The sequence below is a fragment of the Anolis sagrei genome, chromosome 2 (assembly GCF_037176765.1).
Source record: "Anolis sagrei isolate rAnoSag1 chromosome 2, rAnoSag1.mat, whole genome shotgun sequence".
Lineage (NCBI taxonomy): Eukaryota > Metazoa > Chordata > Lepidosauria > Squamata > Dactyloidae > Anolis > Anolis sagrei.
Genome location: NC_090022.1, coordinates 282,464,289 through 282,486,406, shown reverse-complemented (window position 1 = coordinate 282,486,406; position 22,118 = coordinate 282,464,289). Strand labels below are relative to the sequence as shown.

Below are 22,118 nucleotides of genomic sequence, written 5' to 3'. Positions count from 1 at the left end.
AAGAACATCTAGAAAGTCACACATTTCTTACCATCTGAAAATGGTGGTTGAAATCTCCCATCGAAAAGCCATCTTCGTGACTTTAAACAAGTTATCTGGAACAACGCTAATACTAATGAACACATTCTCCAGAACTGATATTTTGTGCTTAAAGTTACCATCAACTGGTAATAACCCTGACTTTACCTTTTCATTGAAACAGAATTTATCTTTTTATCCATTAATCAGAAGGAGAAAAAACTGTGCAAGGGATAATGTTAGATTCTTCTTTAATTTCTAGATGTATAAAAATGGAATTACCTCTCTATCATAGTTAATTCTCCATTTGATTAATGGCTGTCAGGTTACATTCTATTCATGTAAACTGAGACTATCAGAACATCTACATCTAACACTTTTTAACAAATCTAGATAGAAAATTATATATCAGAGGAATGCCAAAGCAAATATAGATGAAAATTGCAACAGGGAAATAAAAGACACACTGTTTGCTCTCCTACATGGTTTTCTTTCTTGTAGGAGGAATCCAAGTTTGGTTCTATTCTAACACAATGGTCCACATTATCTCTGAATGTTCATTATTGCATGCTTATTTAGTTGCCCCTCTGTATCCTAGATTCTGCATTCATGAATTCAACCACGACTTGAAAATATTCAAAAGAAATTCCAAAAAGCCAAACTAGGTTTTGCAAGTATCCCATATTGGGATGCCATTTTATATAATGAAACTTTAACATCCAAAGATGTTGGTATCTGTGGAAGGCCCTTGAAATAATTGTAATCCAGCCTTTCTTATGAATATGTGTCTTCAGTGTATAAGTGAAATCGTTTCGGTGCAAACTGAATTCAATAAATCCACCCAGCTTCGTACTTTAAAGGAGTGCCTTCCTCCATCAGCCACTCACCCACTCCAAATAGAAGGGTGTTTCATTCCCTATTGAATGCTGTGCTATGTTTTCAAAGCAACAATGATATCTTGCTGCTGGTTCCTGCAAGCACCCAACAGAAGTGAAAAGAACCTGTAACTCTATGGAAAAAACAAAAGGTTATCTATTGCTCATGCACCCCCCCCCCAACCATCCACCCCACCCCAGTGATAGTAGAGAGGAGCTTCTTATGGCATGTTCTCCTGAATGCCAAATCAAAGGGGAGTGGGGATATTATTTGTTCCCAAAGAGTGGAGAGTAAGTGAAATGTGGTTTTGCTCTCAGTTGATGTTGTTTCAGAAAGTATCAGTCAAGTCCCATTGTTGTGTCAGGAAAATATCTAATTAGAAGAGCACCATGAACCACTGCATGCCCACATACTTGAACATGCATAGCCTTATTGTTTACCTTTCTATTATGTTGAACTTGTTTGGTTTTGGCTACGGCAACATTGCCTGCCTGGTGCTTTTGCAAAGCAAAACCTTCTTTCCTTTCATCCTGCAAGCTGTGGTTTTGCTTAAACTTCTAACAGGTCCTTGCTGGTGCTTCTTTCTTCAGAATCCCATTATGAGACACAAAAGAACTGGGGGATAAAGTGGGATCATTCTGGTTACATATCTGGAGAAGGCAGAAGCAGCATTGAACTACTAGCCCTTTCCATAAAATCACAACATGTGGAAGGTAGCCATCTTCTATGTTGGTTCCACATCAGGGCTCTCCAATTATTGTTGGAGTGTAAGGCTCAGCAGCCCTGGACTAATAGTGAAGAATGCTATAGTTTGCATTTGGAAAGCTATAAGATTTCCTCCCTACTTTACATTTTAGAGAAATGGAAATCAGGCTCCTTCCACATATGTATTTATAGAAGTCAAGAGCACTACAGGAACTGCTCAAACATCTTGCAGGTGACCTACTCAGTGTCAAATATTGTTCCTTTCCTTGGTTCTCTGCACATGCCCTGGGATCCTGGAAAGGGAAGCATCAGTTGGGCCCATAAGGAGTGTCCAGATTTACTGTAACAATCATCATATTCATTGATGAGAGGGTGGGGAACATTTCCTCCTATAGTTCTTTGGGATACATAGATCAATTCCCTTCTACAGAACATGTGCAAGGGATCCAATTGTGTTTTAGACTGAAAATGGGTTTCTAGTCTAAAGCTTCAAAATAGTTGGGTATCATGTGAGATGTTTGTAGAAAAAACTGTTTGCGCATAATACAGCAATAAATATTCATTCTGCCTCTGATTTTGTTTTTGTTGTTCTTTAATTACAGCCTGGTTGGGAGGAAAGGATACATTTGGATGGAAGAACGTTTTATATAGATCATAGTAAGTAGGCACACAGGTTCTACAGCAAGTAGGTGAAGGGAAGTAATCATTATTGGAGTGAAAGCTTTGTAATTTTACTCTTCATTTAGGAAGCCAGGTGTTGATATGTGGCGACATTCATACCCGAGACTTAGTGCCCAATTACGGTACTGTATAATTCACCAAAAGCTTGCTTTTAATTGGCTCATCAAGCTTTGTCCCTATTTGATCTTGTGAAGCATTAACATTTCTTCTTTGTGGTGTTTTTGTTGAACTTCTTTGGATTTTTTTTCCTTTTGGTGTTGTGGATGGATCCCATGGCTTATATGCACTTATTAATAAATGAAAGCACACTCTAGGAATAGAAAATAAGATGAGAAAAAATATGATGTAGCCACAAGTCTGTCTATGTAGGCAGTGGAAGAAATTCTCTATAGTCTCTTTCCCCTTCACTCCCAAATTACTCAAAGAAGGTCTTGGGGCAGTGCCAGTTCTGACCTTATTTTCTATTTGCGGCATGTTATTTTGCACCCACCCTGTTAATCTCTATCCACTTCTGTTCCTTGAAGTTCCAGTGTAAATGGTGTTTTCATTGTAAATATGTCCTATTTACAGCACCTCTGAACAAGTGTGTGGATTGTTGTTGTGTTTTGACTATCAAGTTTCAACAGAGAAAAATGTACATCAATTAGAAGTGTTTGTGATTTTTGTTAATTTCAAAAACATATATTTCACATCCTCTTGAGATTTAGGACCACAGAGTTTTGTGATGTTTAATATTAACATTTTAAAATATTTGCACTATTGTTGTAGTCTCTGGGTTTTTTAAAAAAAAATCCCCATAGAATTAACTATCAGAGTCATCCTTAGTTGCATATATGTCCAATTTTTTGAAAACTGCTTGATTAGAGTAGATCACAGATCTTGCAAGTGCATGAATAGATTACATGTAGTATCTTGACTGTAAAATAAGGAATGGAATTGACATGTTTTCAGAACTAAATTGGTCTGTTTGATGAGTTGTATGGAATTAACTAAGAAATGCCTGAACCTGAAAGGAGTCAGTTTTCCATTTATGATTAATTTGGAAAGAAGTCAGCTGTTAGATTTTCAGATTCTATTGTATTTGTTTGGCATGGTTGTCTTCCTTTTCCTTTAAATATTTTCACTTCACCAAACATCTGCTGTTCTAGTACTAAAAATGTGATCCTGTGCAACAACTTCTGGTCATAAGTGTCAAAGTCTATGATGTTGCAACAATGCAATACTTTTTATACTTCATCCTATGGTGTGCTGTTATTATTAAGCTTAACATGCTGTTTTAGTAGCAGCAAAATTAGTAGATTCTCATCTGCTGCCAAAAAAGTGGGATCCTAAATATGTGACTGAGGAAAAGCTCGGAAGAGCTCCATAGAGTGTATAGTTTAGAGCAGTGGTTCTCAACCGGTGGGTCCCCAGATGTTTTGGCCTTCAACTCCCAGAAATCCTAACAGCTGGTAAACTGGCTGGGATTTTTGGTAGTTGTAGGCCAAAACACCTGGGGACCCACAGGTTGAGAACCACTGGTTTAGAAAATTCTTAAAACCAGTGGGTTGCTTAATACCGTAGATTATGCAGTGCAACAAGCTCCGTTATCTGGCAGCAGCTCTGCTCTTAGAGTTAAGCTCCTCGCATTGTAGAGCTGTGCCATGGCCTGGCAGAGGAAAGAGTCCTGGAACAATGACACAGATGGCTATGCCAATCCATTAGCTAGATCTGGGCCCTATCACATCAACATGAGAACTCTTTGTCCTTTATATTGGTACTGGAACACTGCCACATGGTCTTAGGAACTGCTTATGAAATATGCTTTCATTTGCAGACATGTGCAAATTTGATAGAAATCTGAAGGTTAATGAAGATATCTATTTCGTAGATTATACCTTGCTCACCCTTTCATAATCCACAAATCTGTTTGTGCTGTTGTACTGTGGCATTGCTACCCCATTCTACTGCAAAATTATGTTATTAAAACACACATTGACTGTAACAAATCCACATCATTGTGGGGCTTAGGTGCCCCTGGACCTCCAGTAGTTGCTGGCCCCCATTTCCAGGCAGCTCCAGGCAGCTTGACCAGTGTTGAGGAATGATGGGAGTAATAATACATCAAGGGTGACCAGCCCTACTACGAACTATGAGGTGTTTCTGTAGCTCATATTTTTACTTCTGTTTTATATAGGCATTGAATGTTGGCCTTTATTATGTTGTAAGCTACCCTGAGTCCCCTCGGGGAGATAGGGTGGGCTACAAATAAATAAATAAATAAATAAATTATTATTATTATTATTATTATTATTATTCATTGTTAACTCATCCTATGGTTCCCCTTCCAACTTTTTTCAGGGCTTGGAAATGTAACCTTTTGTGGGTATTCTTGAAGCTTTAATGCAAAGAAGCAACTTTCCCAAGCTCTGATTGTTTTGTCTGTGCTACCAAGAGATGTGTTATTTTTGAAGAGCACAAGATTTCCTTGTGCTGTGCATCTGTTATTAAAGACTATAATCATCCCCAAAGCCTATCCTGTCCTACTTATCACTGTCACCGTGACATGCTGAAAATAAATTCTAAAGAAGCCTAGAATAATTACCTGTTCTTTAATTTTTTTAGTCCCTAAAAAATTCTTACATTTGAATGCTACTTCCCATTGCTCCTTCATAAAGTGTAGTGAGTGGTGGTCCATTTAATTACTTGGAGAAGAGTAAGACAAAACCAGAGTTGCTCCACCCTAGTAACCTTCTTCCCAATATATCCTTATGTGATTTCTCTGCTACTTATAGTTAGGTAGGGAAGAGTCCAGCTCCCAGTGTGAGAAGGCAAGGTGACAAAATGTCTCCACACCCAAACCCAAATCTTTTCCAGAGGGCTAGAAAGCAGGATACAGCATTTTAGTTTGTCGCAATGGCCCATAAACATATTTATCAGAGTACTAGATGCCACTGAGAAGCACTAGAGTACTAGATGCCAGTGGGCAGGATGAGGGTGGCACCAGTGGTGGGTCCTGAGAACGTTCCAGAGCTCCAGAAATTTCCAAAGCATAGTAATTCTGGGCTATTAGCTTGCTGCCAAATTTCTTTCATGATGGGCATGTCTATTCTCTATGATAAAAAGAAAACTATGTTATGAGGTTTATGAAGTTTCAGGAAAATGTGTGATTTATGCCTCTGATTTGGCTTGGGGAAAAAAATGTGAAGCCCACTTTTTCACCCACCATTCTCCCCAAGAGTTAGTATACTCCAATCCTGTTGTGTAGCTAATTTAGTGTTTGCAGCAGTTTGCATCAGCCCATGTTTTTGTGTATCCAAGCAAAGATTGACACAAATTCTAAATCCTTAAAAAAGGAGTTTTATAATTTGTGTAATCAGTACTGTAAAGATCATTAACAATACATTTTGCTAGAATGTACATGGTGTCTGTGTTTATGAGTAGACTTTGTCCACTAAACTATGCGATGGAGGAGCATTTTAATGTATGGTGGTTACATAATTCCCCCAACACCGCCTTGAAAGGCTTAGTTATAATTAGATAAGCAAAAAAGTAGAAGATGAAAGCGTGTGTGTGTTTAATCAAAACCTGGATGTACAAAATGTATAAAAGGAAAGAATTAATACGTTCTCTTGTTTAACTTCCAGATAATAAAATTACCCAGTGGGAAGATCCCAGATTGCAAAATCCTGCTATTACTGGTCCAGTAAGTATTGTGTATACTTTATGAATTCTCTTGGGACAAGGCTGTTGTGTTTCATTTTGATATATGTGTGGGCAATACAGCACAGCTACTTGCCTTGAGGGATATATCCACGGTCCATTGCTAAGTACTTCTTAACATTCCAAGTATTTTTTTCTCATTCTCTGCTTATGGTTTTGGGGGTCAAATTCTTTCCACAGCAGCAGGTTCAAGATAAAAGGAAGGAAAATAAGTTGAATCAGTAATGTAATAGTGAGGATTAGGTCCACTGCTGCTTTCCATCACCCAAGATTTCACTGGTATCCGTTAGCAAATCCTTCTTATAAGCCTAGGTGAGCAATGTAGAATACTAGATAAGAGACTAAATTGTCAACAAGGAAGCCAAGGGTGTAAAATCCTCTTCAGGCAAACTGGCCTTGCACAAGCCTTGGCTTCCTATGAAAAGAATAATGCTGAAAAGAATAGCATCGAGAACCAGAGGAATACTTTACTAGGGATTAGGAGGATGTGGGTATGAATGCCTTCAGTTTGCCTGTTCATTTATGGTGGCCCCATAAATTTCTTAGGCAAAGAATACCCAGAGGTGTGGGGTTTTTTTTCAGTTCCTTCCTCTAAAATATAGTCTACAGCATCTGGTATTTGTTGGTAGTCTTCCATCCAAGTTCTATTAGAACTTCCAAGGTCAGACCAAATTTGGTGGCTTTAGGGTATTTTGTGGTTTGCGTACCCCACAATCCCTGCTCAGCCATTGAAACCCAATGGTGACCTTGGGTTTCACATTTTTTCAACCTCAGAGAAAGCAAAGTCTACCCTTCTCTGAATAAATCCCACCAAAAACATCCTTATGGTCTCCAGAAATTACCTGAAGACAAACAAGGGCATAGCCTGGGCTAAAATAGAGACTATAGATAAAATGTCACAGAGTATTCAGATCTGGTTATGATTTCAGTTGATATGTTATGGGGGAGATGATGCACATCACATTAATATCAGTTGGCTCAAGACCTCCTGTATAAGACACAACACAGAGAGTTCAAAGTGTCATCTTTTGGGGTGTGAACTTCTTATCAAGGTGTGCCATCTGCATTGGGAAGCACGTGGATGCTTCTAGATGTTGTGTGCCAGCAACCTATTTTCATCTGTGTTAACTTCTGCTCCTTTGAGCTATGTCAGGCAGATTCCTTTTACAAGCTAATGACTTTTCCTCAGATGTTTTTAAAACCTTAGTTGGGGAAAAAAACCATGCGTTTCCAAGGCAGCAAAATATATTGTGCTATTAACCCACCCAATGCTCATTATATCACAGTAAAGGTGCAAAGGCCACAATTTGCCATACTTTATAAATGAGACCACTTATTTTGCCATTAGAAGTTGTGATGAAGAATACATTGCTGTGTGTATATTTTGTTATAAAAAGAGTTTGGAGAATTTAAATTTTAAAATACAGCTCCCAGAATATTTTAGCCAGCATGGTATTGACAACGCTAGGGCATTGGGAACATTTCCTTTTGGACTACAATTTCGAGAATCCTAAAACACAACAAGCCCAGCCAACACATGTTAGAAACATATAACATATGTCCATATAACATACTGTTCCCTTCAACCTTGATCTAAAGCAAGGATGTGCAAGCTACTGGTTTACAACTTGCAACAAACTGCTTTGGGCTAATGGGAGCTGGAATGCAACAAAATCTGGAGGGTTCAAAATCCCAACCTCCTCTCTACACCTGAGAATGTGTGAGATTTTGCGCTTTTCTTTTTTATGGCTCACAATTTCCACAAAATAACAGCCTAACAGATACATGTGAGCCTTACAGCTTACACCCCCGCACAGGCAATTCCAGATACTCAAAACTCATCTTACAGTTCATGCCCACACACTGGCAATTCCAGATATTCAAAACTCATCTCCATGAGAGGAAAAATATTGTTATCCCTTTGTTTTGACATTTGAAATGTACAGAATAGACTCCTCCACATCAGAGTACAGAACTTGGCTTTGGGACAGTATGGCGCAGTCAGTTGATTGTTATTAACTGCCTTCAAATTGACTTCGACATAGGGTGACCCTATGGATGAGAGACCTCCAAGTCACCGCAACAGTCCTTCTGAGATCTTACAGTCACAGATCCATGGCTTCACCTATTGATTATTTCCATCTGGAATGTAGTCTTCCTCTTTTCCCACTTCCCTCCACTTCACCAACCATTATAATCTTTTCTAGTAAGTCCTGTCTTCTCATGACAGGCCCAAAGTACGATAGTATAGTCATTTAGATTTCTAGGGAAACTCTTGGAGTAATTCATATCTCATTTTAAGAGTCCGTGGTACCACATCTCAAATGAATTTATTTTCTTCCTATCAGCTGTTTTCCCTGCCTAGCTTTCACAGCCACACATTGAAATTGAAAATACAATGGCAAATACCAGCTTTAGAACCCAGTGATATATCTTTACTCTTCAGGACCATGTCCGGTTCTTTTATAGCTGCCCTTCCAAATCCTAGTCAATTTCTGAATTTTTTTAGTGCAGTCTCCACTTTGTTTAATGATTCATACAAGAGATGATAAATTAGGAACCATTCCAATATCCTGATCATCTGCTTTAAAGTTTTGTAACTCATCTGGTAAATACGTTTTAGTGCTATGGGTAGTTTTACAAATATGCTGATCAGGAATTTGATCAACATGACTTCTGTTTCTCCAACTTACTAATATTGTGGTGCCTTGAGGGGCTGTAAGGATTATATAGGAGTTACAGATTTGACTCTCATTGGATAACATTGGGGTCACTAGCCTTGGGACAATCACTAACTAACATCAAAGGCGAGTAGGGATCCTTGGCCCTGGGACCAAACCCAACCCTTCTGAGGCCCTGAATTGGCTATCTGGAATTCCTCAGACACATGATATTATGATTTGGTGTTTGTTGTTTATTTGTTCAGTCGCTTTCAACTCTTCATGACCTCATGGACCAGCCCACACCAGAGCTCCCTTCCGACCGTCATCACACCCAGCTCCTTCAGAGTCAAGCCAGTCACTTCAAGGATCCCATCAATCCATCTTGCCCTTGGTTGGCCCCTCTTCCTTTTCTTTCCATTTTCCACAGTATCATTATCTTCTCTAGCTTTCCTGTCTTGTCATGACATGGCCAAAGTACTTCAACTTTGCCTCTAATATCCTTCCCGCCAGTGAGCAGTTGGGCTTTATTTCCTGAAGTATGGACTGGTTTGATCTTCTTGTGGTCCAAGGCACTCTCAGAATTTTCCTCCAACACCACAGTTCAAAAGCGTCTATCTTCTTTCACTCACCCTTCCTTATGGTCCAGCTCTCAAATCCATAGGTCACTATGGGGGATACCATTGCTTTCATTATGCGGATCTTTGTTGCCAGTGTGCTGTCTCTACTCTTCACTATTTTATCAAGATTGGTCATTGCTCTCCTCCCAAGAAGTAAGCGTCTTCTGATTTCCTGGCTGCAGTCTGCATCTGCAGTAAACTTTGCACCTAGAAATACAAACTCTGTCACTGCCTCCATGTTTTCCCAAATGTTGTATTTGTTTCAAAATCTGATAGGATGATCAAGTATAATTATTATAATATATAATTAATATCATGACCATAATATGATAATTATGCATAATGAGTAAAAAAGATAACAGTAGGCAGCAAGAGTTTAAAGGAAAGGAATTCTCCTGAAATGATGGGTTGGGCTATAGAGATGAGCCACAGCCACGTGACAGTTTCTATGCTGAATGAATTGGGAAACTTTGTGGTGGAAGCAAGGGTGTCTTCCCTAGTCATAGAATCATAGAGTTGGAAGAGTCATTGTGGGCCATCTAGTCCAACCCCCTGCCAAGAAGCAGGAAAATCACATTTATTTATTTATTTATTTGACTTGTATACCACCACTCCCAATTTGGCTCGGAGCAGTTTACAACAGTAGATTAAAACAATACAACCAACTTTAAAATACAATAAAAACGAGAACAGTCATAGTCCCGAGTTATTCACCCATCGAAAGCTTGTCGGAAAAGAAAGGTTTTACAGGCTTTCCGAAACATTAAGAGCACCCCGACAGATGGCCATTGAGCCACTGTTCAAAAGCCCCCAAAGAAGGAGGCTCCTCCACACTCCGAGGCAGAGAGGTCCACTGCTTGAACAGCTCTCACAGTTAGGAAGTTCTTCCTAATGGTCAGTCTTCTAATGCTTTGTGTTAACAATACTGTCCTCATGTCTTCTAGGCTGTTCCATATTCCAGAGAATTTAAACAGAAATATGACTACTTCAGGAAGAAATTAAAGAAACCAGTAAGTAATTGGATACTGTGTACCCAAACTAATTTTCTTCAGTTGGGGAAAAGGTAATTGAGTAGGAAATCTGCCATGTGATCTTATGTTGCTTTGTTGTGTGACTATAAGAACTTTTCAGTGCCATGTGTGCAGTTCAGTCAGGGGCTGACTCAAGACCTTTTGTGACCCGAGACCCTTCCTTACGTCACAATACCTTGGATCTAAGGCCAGCTAACTTATGTTGGTACCGCAAGCAGAATATTCCCCTAAGGTCCTTTTTGTAGCAGTAAAATGCAACATTAATCACTCTACAATTTAACAAATAACTGCCCATTTATAGCACTCAAAGTCATAATTGGGACTGGTTTTTTCAGAATGTGCAGGCAAGTCTCCAGACTCTCTTATAAAGGGACTGAGGTTAGCATTCCTCCATGTGCGTGCGTGAATTTTTCTCTTTGATTAAAATGAATCAGAAAGGTGTTTGAACCTAGAAGATTAACATTTGAGCTTCAGAACCTGCACAGAATAACTAGATCATGCTTTTCATGTATAATCCAATACAGATTTAACTGCCTTTATTTTTCATTCATCATGTTATGCTTAACAGTGTCACATATTTAAATGTAGGGGTCTCTGGTTTGGTCCAGATCAGGAGACTGGAACAGAAGAGCTTTCTGGGATCTATTTGAGCTCTGATTTTGTTACGATACACCATTAAGTAGCATGGGCCGCTGCATCCTGACTGCACAAAAGCTAACTTTCTTCCTTATTTTAAGCATATATTTGATATTTGCCAAATGACCTTAGGAGTAATGAATAATTTACCAAATTAATTGTATGCTGATCTATGATAACTATAGAAACAAACACATTTGGAATTCTCATTTGTCATGTGAACAAGACATTAAAATATTTTGCCGACACTCCTTTCACAAGGCAGTGTTTTTAATTAATTTTCAGGTATCTGCTACAAAGCTGGCCTAGTGATCACCTAGAGAAATGTAGATGTTTGATTATTTGTTTTAACCATATAGAAGGAGATTTTGCCTGATTTAGACTCTTAGCTGAACTTCTTATTGAGATACAAGGCTTAAATTTAATCACCAATGAATGATATATTCTTCTTTCCATGAAGGCTGATATACCAAACAGATTTGAGATGAAACTTCACAGAAATAATATTTTTGAAGAATCGTATAGAAGAATCATGTCAGTGAAGAGACCGGATGTATTAAAAGCCAGGCTGTGGATAGAGTTTGAATCCGAAAAGGGCCTTGACTACGGAGGTGTCGCCAGGGAATGGTTCTTCCTGTTGTCCAAAGAAATGTTCAACCCTTATTATGGGCTCTTCGAGTATTCAGCAACGTAAGTATGATCAAAAACTCACTTGGATTTCTTTTTTCATATTTTGTTGGTTTGGATTCAGAAATGATATATCCTACCATACTTTCCTAATTAATTTTACCTGGAAATGTTGCTAGTAGCCAGTCTCCCATGGCTTCTCTAGATCGTTGTGTGCACATTTAGATTGAGTCATCTAGACTTGGCTTGCTGGGAAGTTTTTCCTTTCCTCTCAGTTGAAAGACCGAAGTTCTTACTGGGTTCCTCCTTGTAATTTGTCATGGTGTATTTATTTATTTATTTCATGTCAAGAGCATTGCATAAATAAATTAGTATAAAATAAAATAAAGGGAGCACAGGCAGCTACATAATTTTAGACCAAAAACAGGCATGGAGTACTAATGGAGCAGTATTAGAGGAGGAACCATACTAAAGTGGCATTTGATATTCAAACCAAACCTTGAAAGACAGCTTTGCAGAGAGAAGGCATAGACAGATGCCAAAAAATTAATTGATAATCATACTTTTAAAAGAGGACTGGTGGACATCTGTACTCAAATGTCTGAAGAAGGAGAACAAAAACTGAAGGCTGAAACAGCATTTTATTTGCTGCTGGGCACATCTATCATTTCAACCAAAAGCAGATAGAGATGTTTCATGACTTCTTTCCTTCTTTTAATATACAAAATTGAATACAAAATTGGAACAAACCCTCCCATATATAATATACAATAATAGCCAATATTTTTATGGCATCTCCCACTCACTAGAACGTATTATACACATAATCACTTGACATAATGCTAATACTAAAACTGGCCAGTTACATTTTCCTTGGAGAAACGAAATATCTTAAACTAGTGTCATTCCTCCTATCACACACAAAATTATGAATAGGTGTGAGGAAAGCATTTCATAAGACAGAGTTACACTGCCATATAAAACAGATTATTTGCTTTGAACCAAATTATATGGCAGTGTAGACTCATATAATCCAGTTCAAAGCAGATCATCTGCATTCAGAAACTGGATTATAAGATATTGTAGATGGGACCTAAGTGAAAATGCCCTCTTACTCTCACTTTGCTCACAGTATGTCCTGGAGAAAAGCTGTTTCAAGTGATAGCTTGGATTATGAAAGGAGAAACTTTGGGGAGGGGGGAATCATGGGGAAAATGTTCAGTATTACTTCATTTGAGTATTTAAACAGATATTTCCATGTTTTATAGGCATGCATTCAAATGCATGTACACATATATCTCTCATGATGCTAAGTCATAAAATAGCCCATGAAGAATACTTCTAGAATATGACCACACAGCCCGAAAAACCTACAACAACCCAGCCCGTGAAGTTTTTCTTTCACTTCCATGATCCTTACCATCACTGTATTGAAATTACAGTTGGCCGTCTACAGTTGCAAGTTTAACTTCTGCAGATTTGATTAACATGTTTTACCTAGGAATCTCTAGGTTCTCCAGCATGGCTGTATGATAGACATGGTCAAACTTCGTCCCTCCAGGTGTTTTGGACTTCAACTCCCAAAACACCTGGAGGGACGAAGTTTGCCCATGACTGCTCTATAGTCAACATTTAAAGTTTTGCTGGAGGACTTAGAAATTTCTAGAGACATTTTCTTTTAGGTAAAAAACGGAATTCTGGAGGTTATTTTCTCCATGTTCATAGGGACCCTGAACTCCAACCCCAGTGAAAGTGGAGGGCCTGCTGTATGAACTATATAATTCCATTGATTATGTTCAGAGCATTGCTTTAGATTGGTAATTATGCACCCGTGACCCAGTTTTCCCACAGGTGCTGTTTCTAATCAGGTTTTTCATATTATTCTGCCTTTTCAATAAGACCTGAACATTAGCAGTAAATTACATTTCTGTCAATTTGTAACTGCCTTTTACAAAAACCACAGAAAGGAGCCTTAATTATTACTGCCCCTCTCCTGGGGGAACATGGCATTATTCTAATCCAATTCATTCCACTTTTTACCTAATAGTTAACTGCAACAGGTCCCTTAAAAGACTGATCTGTTTATTTACTGGCACCGCTTGGTGTCAGTACCCATATTACTTTTCTTTTATAGGTGTTCAGCACTCTGTGGAAAGTTTACCTGACAAAAGGGATAATTAAATAATTACCCTTTTCAGTCCTGTGCTGATTTCCTATCACAGAAACAAATAAAAACAGCACCTAACAAAGATAAGAATGAAACATGTTGGCCTATTGCTTCACCATAAGACATTTTGCATCGGTGTCCTGAGGATAGCTTCCCATAAGAAAGACAGTCCAAATCATATATTGGCCATTAAGTTAAAATCTTCTGATCAATTGCTTGTCAATATCTTGGCAGGTAAAAATGAATGTCAGTCTTTAATTAACACCCTTCCTCTATCCTTTATCATAATATCCAGATTGGAAGTACTATTCATATCTGATTTAAAGCTCAGTAATAATCCTTAGCATCCTTGGAAATCAGGGTTTAAAACCATGCTTAGTCATGAAGTTTGGCTTATGCAAGTTACACTCTCTCAACCTCAGAAAAAAGCAATAGCAAACTCTCTGAACAAGGTTTACTAAGAAATCCCCAAGATCGGTTCACCTTATCAGAAATAATATGAGAGCAAACAACAATAACAATAATAATCCCACCACGGCATTAAAAGGCAACTAAAAATTACTAGTAAATGTGGTTGAATGTAGCCTCCGAGCTGCTTTTGAAATTTGGGAATTCATGTTTGAGGCCATTACCCACAGTTAAGGAACTGTGCCTGAAAATGCTTCACACATCCATTCCATGTTTAAAAAAGGAAGTGCTTTTTGTGGTTTGTTGTTAAAGCTACAGCTCTAATGCTGTGCTTAATTGCACTTTGAAGCCACAATTAGCACCGAATGACAGTTACTGTTATTATGATATTCCTGTTGCAGAAAATGGAAACAATTTGCTGTAATGTTCTAGAGATAAATAAATGCCTCTCCGGCTAGAAGATTGCCTACCTGCATAATCCTTGTTTCAAATGAAAAAGAGAAATCCAGTTGTGTTGTCAAAGGCTTTCATGGCTGGAATCACTAGATTGTTGTGTGTTTCTGGGCTGTATGGCCATATTCCAGAAGCATCCTCTTATGACGTTTCACCCACATCTATGGCAGGCATGCTCAGAGGTTGTGAGGTCTGTTATGAGACCTCACAATCTCTGGGGATGTCTGCCATGAATGTGGGTGAAACGTCAGGAGAGACTATAATAATAATAATAATAATTATTATTATTATTATTATTATTATTATTTATACTCCACCATCTCCCCAAAGGGGACTCAGGGCAGCTAACATGAGGCCAAGCCCAAAGATACAATACAGCAAAATAAAATACAAAATGCAGACAAACAAAAATTACATCAGAATAAAATACATACAGTAGAAAAATAAAATAAATAAAGCAAACTGACATAATATAAAATTGAACACAATGGACAGGCCAAATGGACGAGGTAAAATGATAAAACCCTGGATGAAGTAGGAAAAGAAAAAGTGTAATTGAGAGGAGCCCAAAAAGTATGAACAATGGGGTTAGGCTTCCAGTTTAGGATGGGGGAAAGTGCACCATAGGGGCAACATTGTAGATGGAACAAACAGAAATGGGATAAATGGTCACTCTCCAAAGGCAAGAATGCTTCTGGAACATGGCCATACAGCCTGAAAACTTCACAAGAACCCAGTGATTCCGGCCATGAAAGCCTTTGACAATAAACTTTTTTTCTCTTCCTTCCCACTAGATTGCTGTTTATAGAGCAAGGGTGGGCAATTGCAGTGAGTTCAGGGCTGGTTTTCAGCCATGGCAGTTACTATAAACAATATTATAAGTGAACAGAAATTTCACTTATTTATAGCTATCAGTTAATTTTGCATGTGTTTGTTTTGTTATTTTGATGTTAAAAAGTAATGGGGTTCAACCTCTTGAAAAGATTAGTTAACAGCCTGAAATGTAATATTGCATCCTAGCTTTGAAGGAAAGAAGGCAGAATAAAAATCAAATAGGTGAATGAATATTGTGTTGATTGACAAATGTTGAAATTCATATATACATCATGCCCATCTCCAGTTCTTTCAATTTTCTTTTATTTGTTTTTTTTTTCCAAATAAGGGACAACTACACTCTGCAGATCAATCCAAATTCGGGCCTTTGTAATGAAGACCATTTATCTTACTTCACCTTCATTGGACGAGTTGCTGGGCTGGCAGTGTACCATGGAAAGCTTTTAGATGGTGAGTTTTCTCTTTGCTTAGAAGTCGCTGTGCTTATACAGTAACATTGAATGGGTGAAGTAGATCTTTTTGAACAGAGCTAAAATTGGCAAGTTACAAATAAGTTAAGAAAGGGTGTTAAAAGGCATTTTCATCAGGGCCATAGCAGCCTGATGGTTGCTTTCAAAGGGCAGTTTGTAATTGTAAGACTTGGTAATTGTAACTATGTTCTTGTGGGTTTTTTCGGGCTATAGAGCCATGTTCTAGAGGCATTTCTCCTGACGTTTCGCCTCCATCTATGGCAAGCATCCTCAGAGGTAGTGAGGTCCTCACTACCTCTGAGGATGCTTGCCATAGATGCAGGCAAAACGTCAGGAGAAATGCCTCTAGAACATGTCTCTATAGCCCGGAAAAACCCACAAGAACCTAGTGATTCCAGCCATGAAAGCCTTCGACAATAAATTGTAACTATGTTGACCTGGCATTGAACGCCTCACGGGCCACATAAAATGACACAGACGGCCGGATTTGGCCCTCAGGCCTTGCATTTAACACATGTTCATAAAGGTATTACATTTCAAGGAAAGTACGTTTCAGAAATAATGTAATTAGTGAGAAAGCAATCCCTTTACTGGTGAATTGAGATAAATTATAGTCTCACAACAATCCTGTGAAATTAAGTTAAAATACTGACTTGCCCAAGGCAATTAGTGAACTCTGTAACTACAAAAGGACTTGAACTCAGACGTCCTCTATCTGGATGAAGCACTCCAAAGTTACATGGCTGGCATGGCTGCATTGAGCGCCGTTACCTTCCCATTGGAGTGGTACTATTGAACCACTAAGTCCTGAACCCTTGCTTGGCAGCTGTAACAGACTGGATGAGAGCGAACAAATTGAAACTTAATCCAGACAAGGTTATCCTGGTCAGTCGCAAGGCCGAACAGGTATAAGGTTACAACCTGTGCTTGATGGGGTTACACTCCCCCTGAAGGCGCAGGTTCGCAGCTTGGGAGTGATCCATGACTCGTCACTGAGCCTGAAACCCCAGGTTTCGGCGGTGGCCAGGGGACCTTTTGCACAGTTAAAACTTGTGTGCCAGCTGCACCCGTACCTTGGGAAGTTTGACTTCACCACGGTGGTCCACGTTCTGGTTACACCCTGTATAGACTACTGTAACACACTCTATGTGGGGTTGCCTTTGAAGACTGTTCAGAAGCTCCAACTGGTCCAGCCAGGTTGCTCACAGTAGGTGGTGTACAGGGAGCGCACAACTCCCCTGTTACACCAGCTCCACTGGCTGCCAATTAGCTTCCAAGCACAATTCAAACTGCTGGTTTTAACCTACAAAATCCTGCACGGCTCTGGTTCGGCTTACCTGTCTGAACGTATCTTCCCCTATAAACTATCAAGGATTTTAAAGCCCTGATCTTAGTCCCACCACCTTCGCAGGCATGTTTGGTGGGGACAAGAGACAGGGCCTTTTCTGTGGTGGCCTCCCAGCTGTGGAACTCTCTCCCCGGCAAGATTAGGTCTGCCCCCTCTCTCCTGTCCTTCAAGAGACAGTTAAAATCTTGGTTTTGGAGTCAGGCATTTGCAGATTGATGGAGGATTCAATATAGACTAAGAGTTATTTGGCCACAACATTTTGGACTGAGTTGGACGTTGTTTTTATCGTGATTATTGTTTTATATGTATTTTAGAACTTATTTATTCTATGTTGTTTTATGATGTTATTTACTGTATTTGCTGTTAGTCGTTCTAAGTCCCTCTATGGAGGTAGAAAAGAACAAGATACAAAATTTCTAAATAAATAAATACTCATATTTGCATGTTTTCGGAACAGCTAGGTTGGCAGAAGCTGGGGCTAACAGCAGGAGCTTAACCTGTGCCCTGGATTCAAATCACCGACCTTTCGGTCAGCAAGTTCAGTAGCTCAGTGGTTTAACCTGCTGTGCCACCAGGAGTCTGGTCAACTAATTTCTTCATACTAACCTTATACGTTAGAATATAAACCATGCTTCTCCTTTCAAACCATCAGGCAGATCATAGTTCATTAATGCTTAATTAGTTTAATCTTATTTTTATTCAGTGATGTTCCCATGGTTTTCTCATCTTCAGACATTAATGCTGTACCACATGTACAAACCATTCTGACTGCCATGGATTTGGAAACTATGGGTAGTCAATTTGGAGGTCATGCCAAAACCCTAATTAAACTTCAAGAGGTTTTCCTGGGACCAGATCATGTCACTATTATCTTGTAGCGATAGGTTAAAAAACATCTGATGAAATGGACTGAAATTCCTTCTTCCCAGTTCATCTCAAGGGCATTAATGGACCCCTTTATGCCTTTTTATTCTAAAGTTTAAGGTCATGGCTCTGAGTAGAAATCTCTTTGTAAGCTAGCCTGTGTTACTTAGTGGAGGAGTGTGGTGAATAATGTAAGGGACTGCTGAACAGTGATCAATAAAATGGTATTTTAAAGGTCTGAACAGAGGAATTCAGGGAACTGAAATTAAATCACCAATTTACTTTGAAAGTCTAGAATGTTATCCTCATTAAAACTTGAAGGGACTTCACTTGCTTCTAGCTAACTTGGGGGAAAGCACAATAATTTCCTTTTTTAATGACTAGTTAGAATGACAAAGAATTGGGAATTGTTGGCCAGAAGCCAACAACCAGACACAAGCTTTGGCCACCAGTTGTTTTGGACTTCAACTCCTACAATGCCTAACGTCCTGTTGGCTGTTAGGAATTATGGGAGTTGAAGTCCAAAGCACCTGGATGGTCGAAGTTTGCCCATGCCTGATCTACACGTAGAATTAATGTAGTTTGGTAGGATTTATTTATTTATTGTGTCAGGAGCAGACCAAACAGTTGCATTACATTTTTAAACAAACAGACAAAACACAAAGTTTGCAAGCTTGGCACTTGGTTAAATGTCCTTTGACCAGTATCTGGCCACTTGGAGTGCCTCTGGTGTTGCCGCAAGGAGGTCCTCCATTGTGCATGTAGCAGGGCTCAGGTTGCATTGCAGCAGGTGGTCAGTGGTTTGCTCTTCTCCACACTCGCATGTCGTGGATTCCACTTTGTAGCCCCATTTCTGAAGGTTGGCTCTGCATCTCGTGGTGCCAGAGCGCAGTCTGTTCAGCGCCTTCCAAGTTGCCCAGTTTTCTGTGTGCCCAGGGGGGAGTCTCTCATTTGGTATCAGCCATTGGTTGAGGTTCTGGGTTTGAGCCTGCCACTTTTGGACACTTGCTTGCTGAGGTGTTCCAGCGAATGTCTTTGTAGATCTCAGAAAACTATTTCTTGATTTAAGTCATTGACGTGCTGGCTGACACCCAAACAGGGGATGAGCTGGAGATGTCACTGCCTTGGTCCTTTCACTATTGGCTGCTATTTCCTGGTGGATGTCAGGTGGTGCAATACCGGCTAAACAGTGTAATTTCTCCAGTGGTGTAGGGCGCAGACACCCCGTGATAATGTCCAGGGTGGGAGAAAGAACTCTTGTCTGTTGGAGCTAGGTGTGAATGTTTCAATTGGCCACCTTGATTAGCATTTGATGGCCTGGCAGTTTTTAAGTGTGGTTTGTTACTGCCTGGGAGAATCTTTTCTTGAGCGGTGATTAGGTGTTCCTGATTATTTCTTGCCTGGAGTTCCCCTATGTTTGAGTTTAGTTCTTTATTTAGAGTTTTTTAAAATACTGGTAGCCAGATTTTGTTCATTTTCATGGTTTCTTTCTTTCTGTTGAAATTGTCCACATGCTTATAGACAATGGCTTCTCTGAGTAGTCTGACATGGTAGTCTCAAATAATATGCTGTGTCCAGGTTGGTTCATCAGGTGCTCTGCTATGGCTGACTTCGCTGGTTGAAGTAGTCTGCAGTGCCTTTCATGTTCCTTGATTCGTGTTTGGGCAATGCTGCATTTGGTGCTCCCTATGTAGACTTGAGACATGAGGTTTATATATTTGTGGGATGTCCAGGGTGGGGGACACTCCACAGATATATAAATCCCACTTGCCTAGTTTCCAACAGACCTCACAACTTCTGAGAATGCCTGCCATCGATGTGGGCAGGAGAGAATGCTTCTAGAACATGGCCACACAGCCCGGAAAACTCACAACAACTCAGTGATTCCGGCCATAAAAGCCTTTGACAACACATTGAACATCTCTTAGTGAGTATTGTTTACAGTTGAAGAGCAATCTTGGAAGGCCAGTTTAAGAAAATCAGTATGATGTCTGCATGGTGCGAACACTTTTAAACCAGACACTTCCTGACTATTAGCATAATGAATGCTTGGGCATAGTAGTTCTTGATTTCCATCAGGGCTCAATAGGTTGGTAATTTCAGTGAATTGTCCCGCACTTGCACTTAGGTATACGATTACATTTCTGTGATGACTGCAGGCAGTGCCAGTTTTAAAATGTGGCTTCATAGTCTACTGTCACTTTTTCCTCTTAATAGCCGCAATTTTAACTTTGCCATTGTCCTTTCCTCGTTATATTTCTCCTATGGGAGGCAGCCATTTTTAATTAAACTTTGTTACGGTATTTTGTTCCCAGGTTTCTTCATTAGACCTTTTTACAAGATGATGCTGGGGAAACCAATAACTCTGAAAGATATGGAGTCTGTGGTAAGTGAACACTGAAAAGCTTATTAGTGTTTTCAATTATGCGCTTTTCTTTTTCTCTGGGGAAATTATTAAATGTCAACATTCCCAGAAGCTTTGCACTTTCAGGCAAGGGCCTTGTGTTATGTGATCTCGGACAAAATGCACTGCTCAGATTTTAGTTTTTAATTCTTTAATGTAGCTTTTTTGACTACCGAAGCAGCAATTTGAAGCCCTTAATGCAATTAGATTCAACGGGAAAAGAAAGATCAATGTAATTATTTTTGAGGAAGGCTTTTTCTTCTCCTTTTGAATTGAAAATTCAATTCAATTTTCAGTCAAATTAACATCAACTTTAAGTAGTTCTTTTACATAAAATATATGCATGCTGAATTTTGTTAAATAAACTGAATAAAGAGTGAACAAGATAATTGTCCTCATCAAATGCAAGAGTATTTCTGAGTATTTTCACATTAGCAAGGCAGTGTAGTACCCTGATTATAGCAGGGTTGAAACTGGGGTCTTCCAGTGTTCTTGGACTGCAACTTACATCACTCCTCACTGTAGCCCTTGGTCTGATGGAAATTGCCAGCGAAAATATCTGGAATACCATTGTCATCCCACTTCTGTTGGAGTGCTAAACAGTGCAGAGACTTTTGTTGAAATCCCTGCAACACTTTGCAATTCAATAGACCCCCTGCTTCTTAATCTATGGGTCCCAACCCCAAACAGGGTTCTCATAGTTCAGAATTTCTCAACCTGGGGGTCAGGACCCCTGGGGGGCGGTCACGGGTGGGTTTCAGATTGGTCACCAAAGATTATCAGATACATATATTTCTGGTGGTCTTAGGAACCCCTTTTGCAGAGACCTCTCCGCTTGTCCTTCTCTTCCTTTTTAGAAACAGATGACAAATCCTCCCAGCAAAAATCCTCCTCTGCTTTGATTGGCCGGCCAAGGGGAGGGCTGTTTCTGAAACTCCAAGCAGGGAGGAGAGAACAAGCGTGATTGGCTACATGGCAGTGTGGTGCACATGTGTGGGCGAGGGAGAGAGTGTGAGGTTGGAGGGAGGCTTATGCCAGCAAGTCCCTTCAAGGCATGGGGGTTCTGTGTGGGAAGTTTGGCCCAATTCTATCATTGGTGGGGTTCAGAATGCTCTTTGATAGTAGGTGAATTATAAATCCCAGCAACTACAAGTCCCAAATGTCAAGGTCTATTTTGCCCAAACTCCACCAGTGTTCACATTTGGGCATATCGAGTATTTGTGCCAAGTTTGGTCCAGATCTATCATTGTTTGTGGCCACAGTGTTCTCTGGATGTAGGTGAACTAGAACTCCAAAACACAAGGTCAATGCCCACCAAAACCTTCCAATATTTTCTGTTGGTCATGGGAGTTCTGTGTGCCAAGTTTGGTTCAATTCCATCATTGGTGGAGTTCAGAATGCTCTTTGATTGTAGATGAACTATAAATCCCAGCAACTACAACTCCCAAATGATAAAATCAGTCATTGTCTCCAACCCCTCCAGTATTTAAATTTGGGCATATTGGGTATTGAAATGCAAATGAAAATACACACTGAATATCAGATATTTACATTATGATTCATAACAGTAGCAAAATTACAGCTATGAAGTAGCAACTAAAATAATTTTATGAT

General features: G+C 39.5%; 1 protein-coding gene across 9 annotated transcripts in view; it reads left to right on the top strand.

Annotated features, from left to right (window-relative positions):
* The window catches only part of NEDD4L (NEDD4 like E3 ubiquitin protein ligase), a 304,699-nt gene that overhangs the window by 264,922 nt on the left and 17,659 nt on the right, over positions 1–22,118 (top strand). For 5 of the 9 annotated variants that reach the window (XM_060761328.2, XM_060761320.2, XM_067464648.1 and 2 more), the window contains 7 exons: positions 2,202–2,256; positions 2,346–2,402; positions 5,907–5,965; positions 10,207–10,272; positions 11,390–11,619; positions 15,747–15,868; positions 20,416–20,486. In XM_060761328.2, the coding sequence (XP_060617311.1) occupies positions 2,202–2,256; positions 2,346–2,402; positions 5,907–5,965; positions 10,207–10,272; positions 11,390–11,619; positions 15,747–15,868; positions 20,416–20,486 (660 nt within the window). The remainder of the gene's footprint in view (positions 1–2,201; positions 2,257–2,345; positions 2,403–5,906; positions 5,966–10,206; positions 10,273–11,389; positions 11,620–15,746; positions 15,869–20,415; positions 20,487–22,118) is intronic. The other 4 variants (XM_060761330.2, XM_060761329.2, XM_060761322.2 and 1 more) reach the window with 1 other exon arrangement.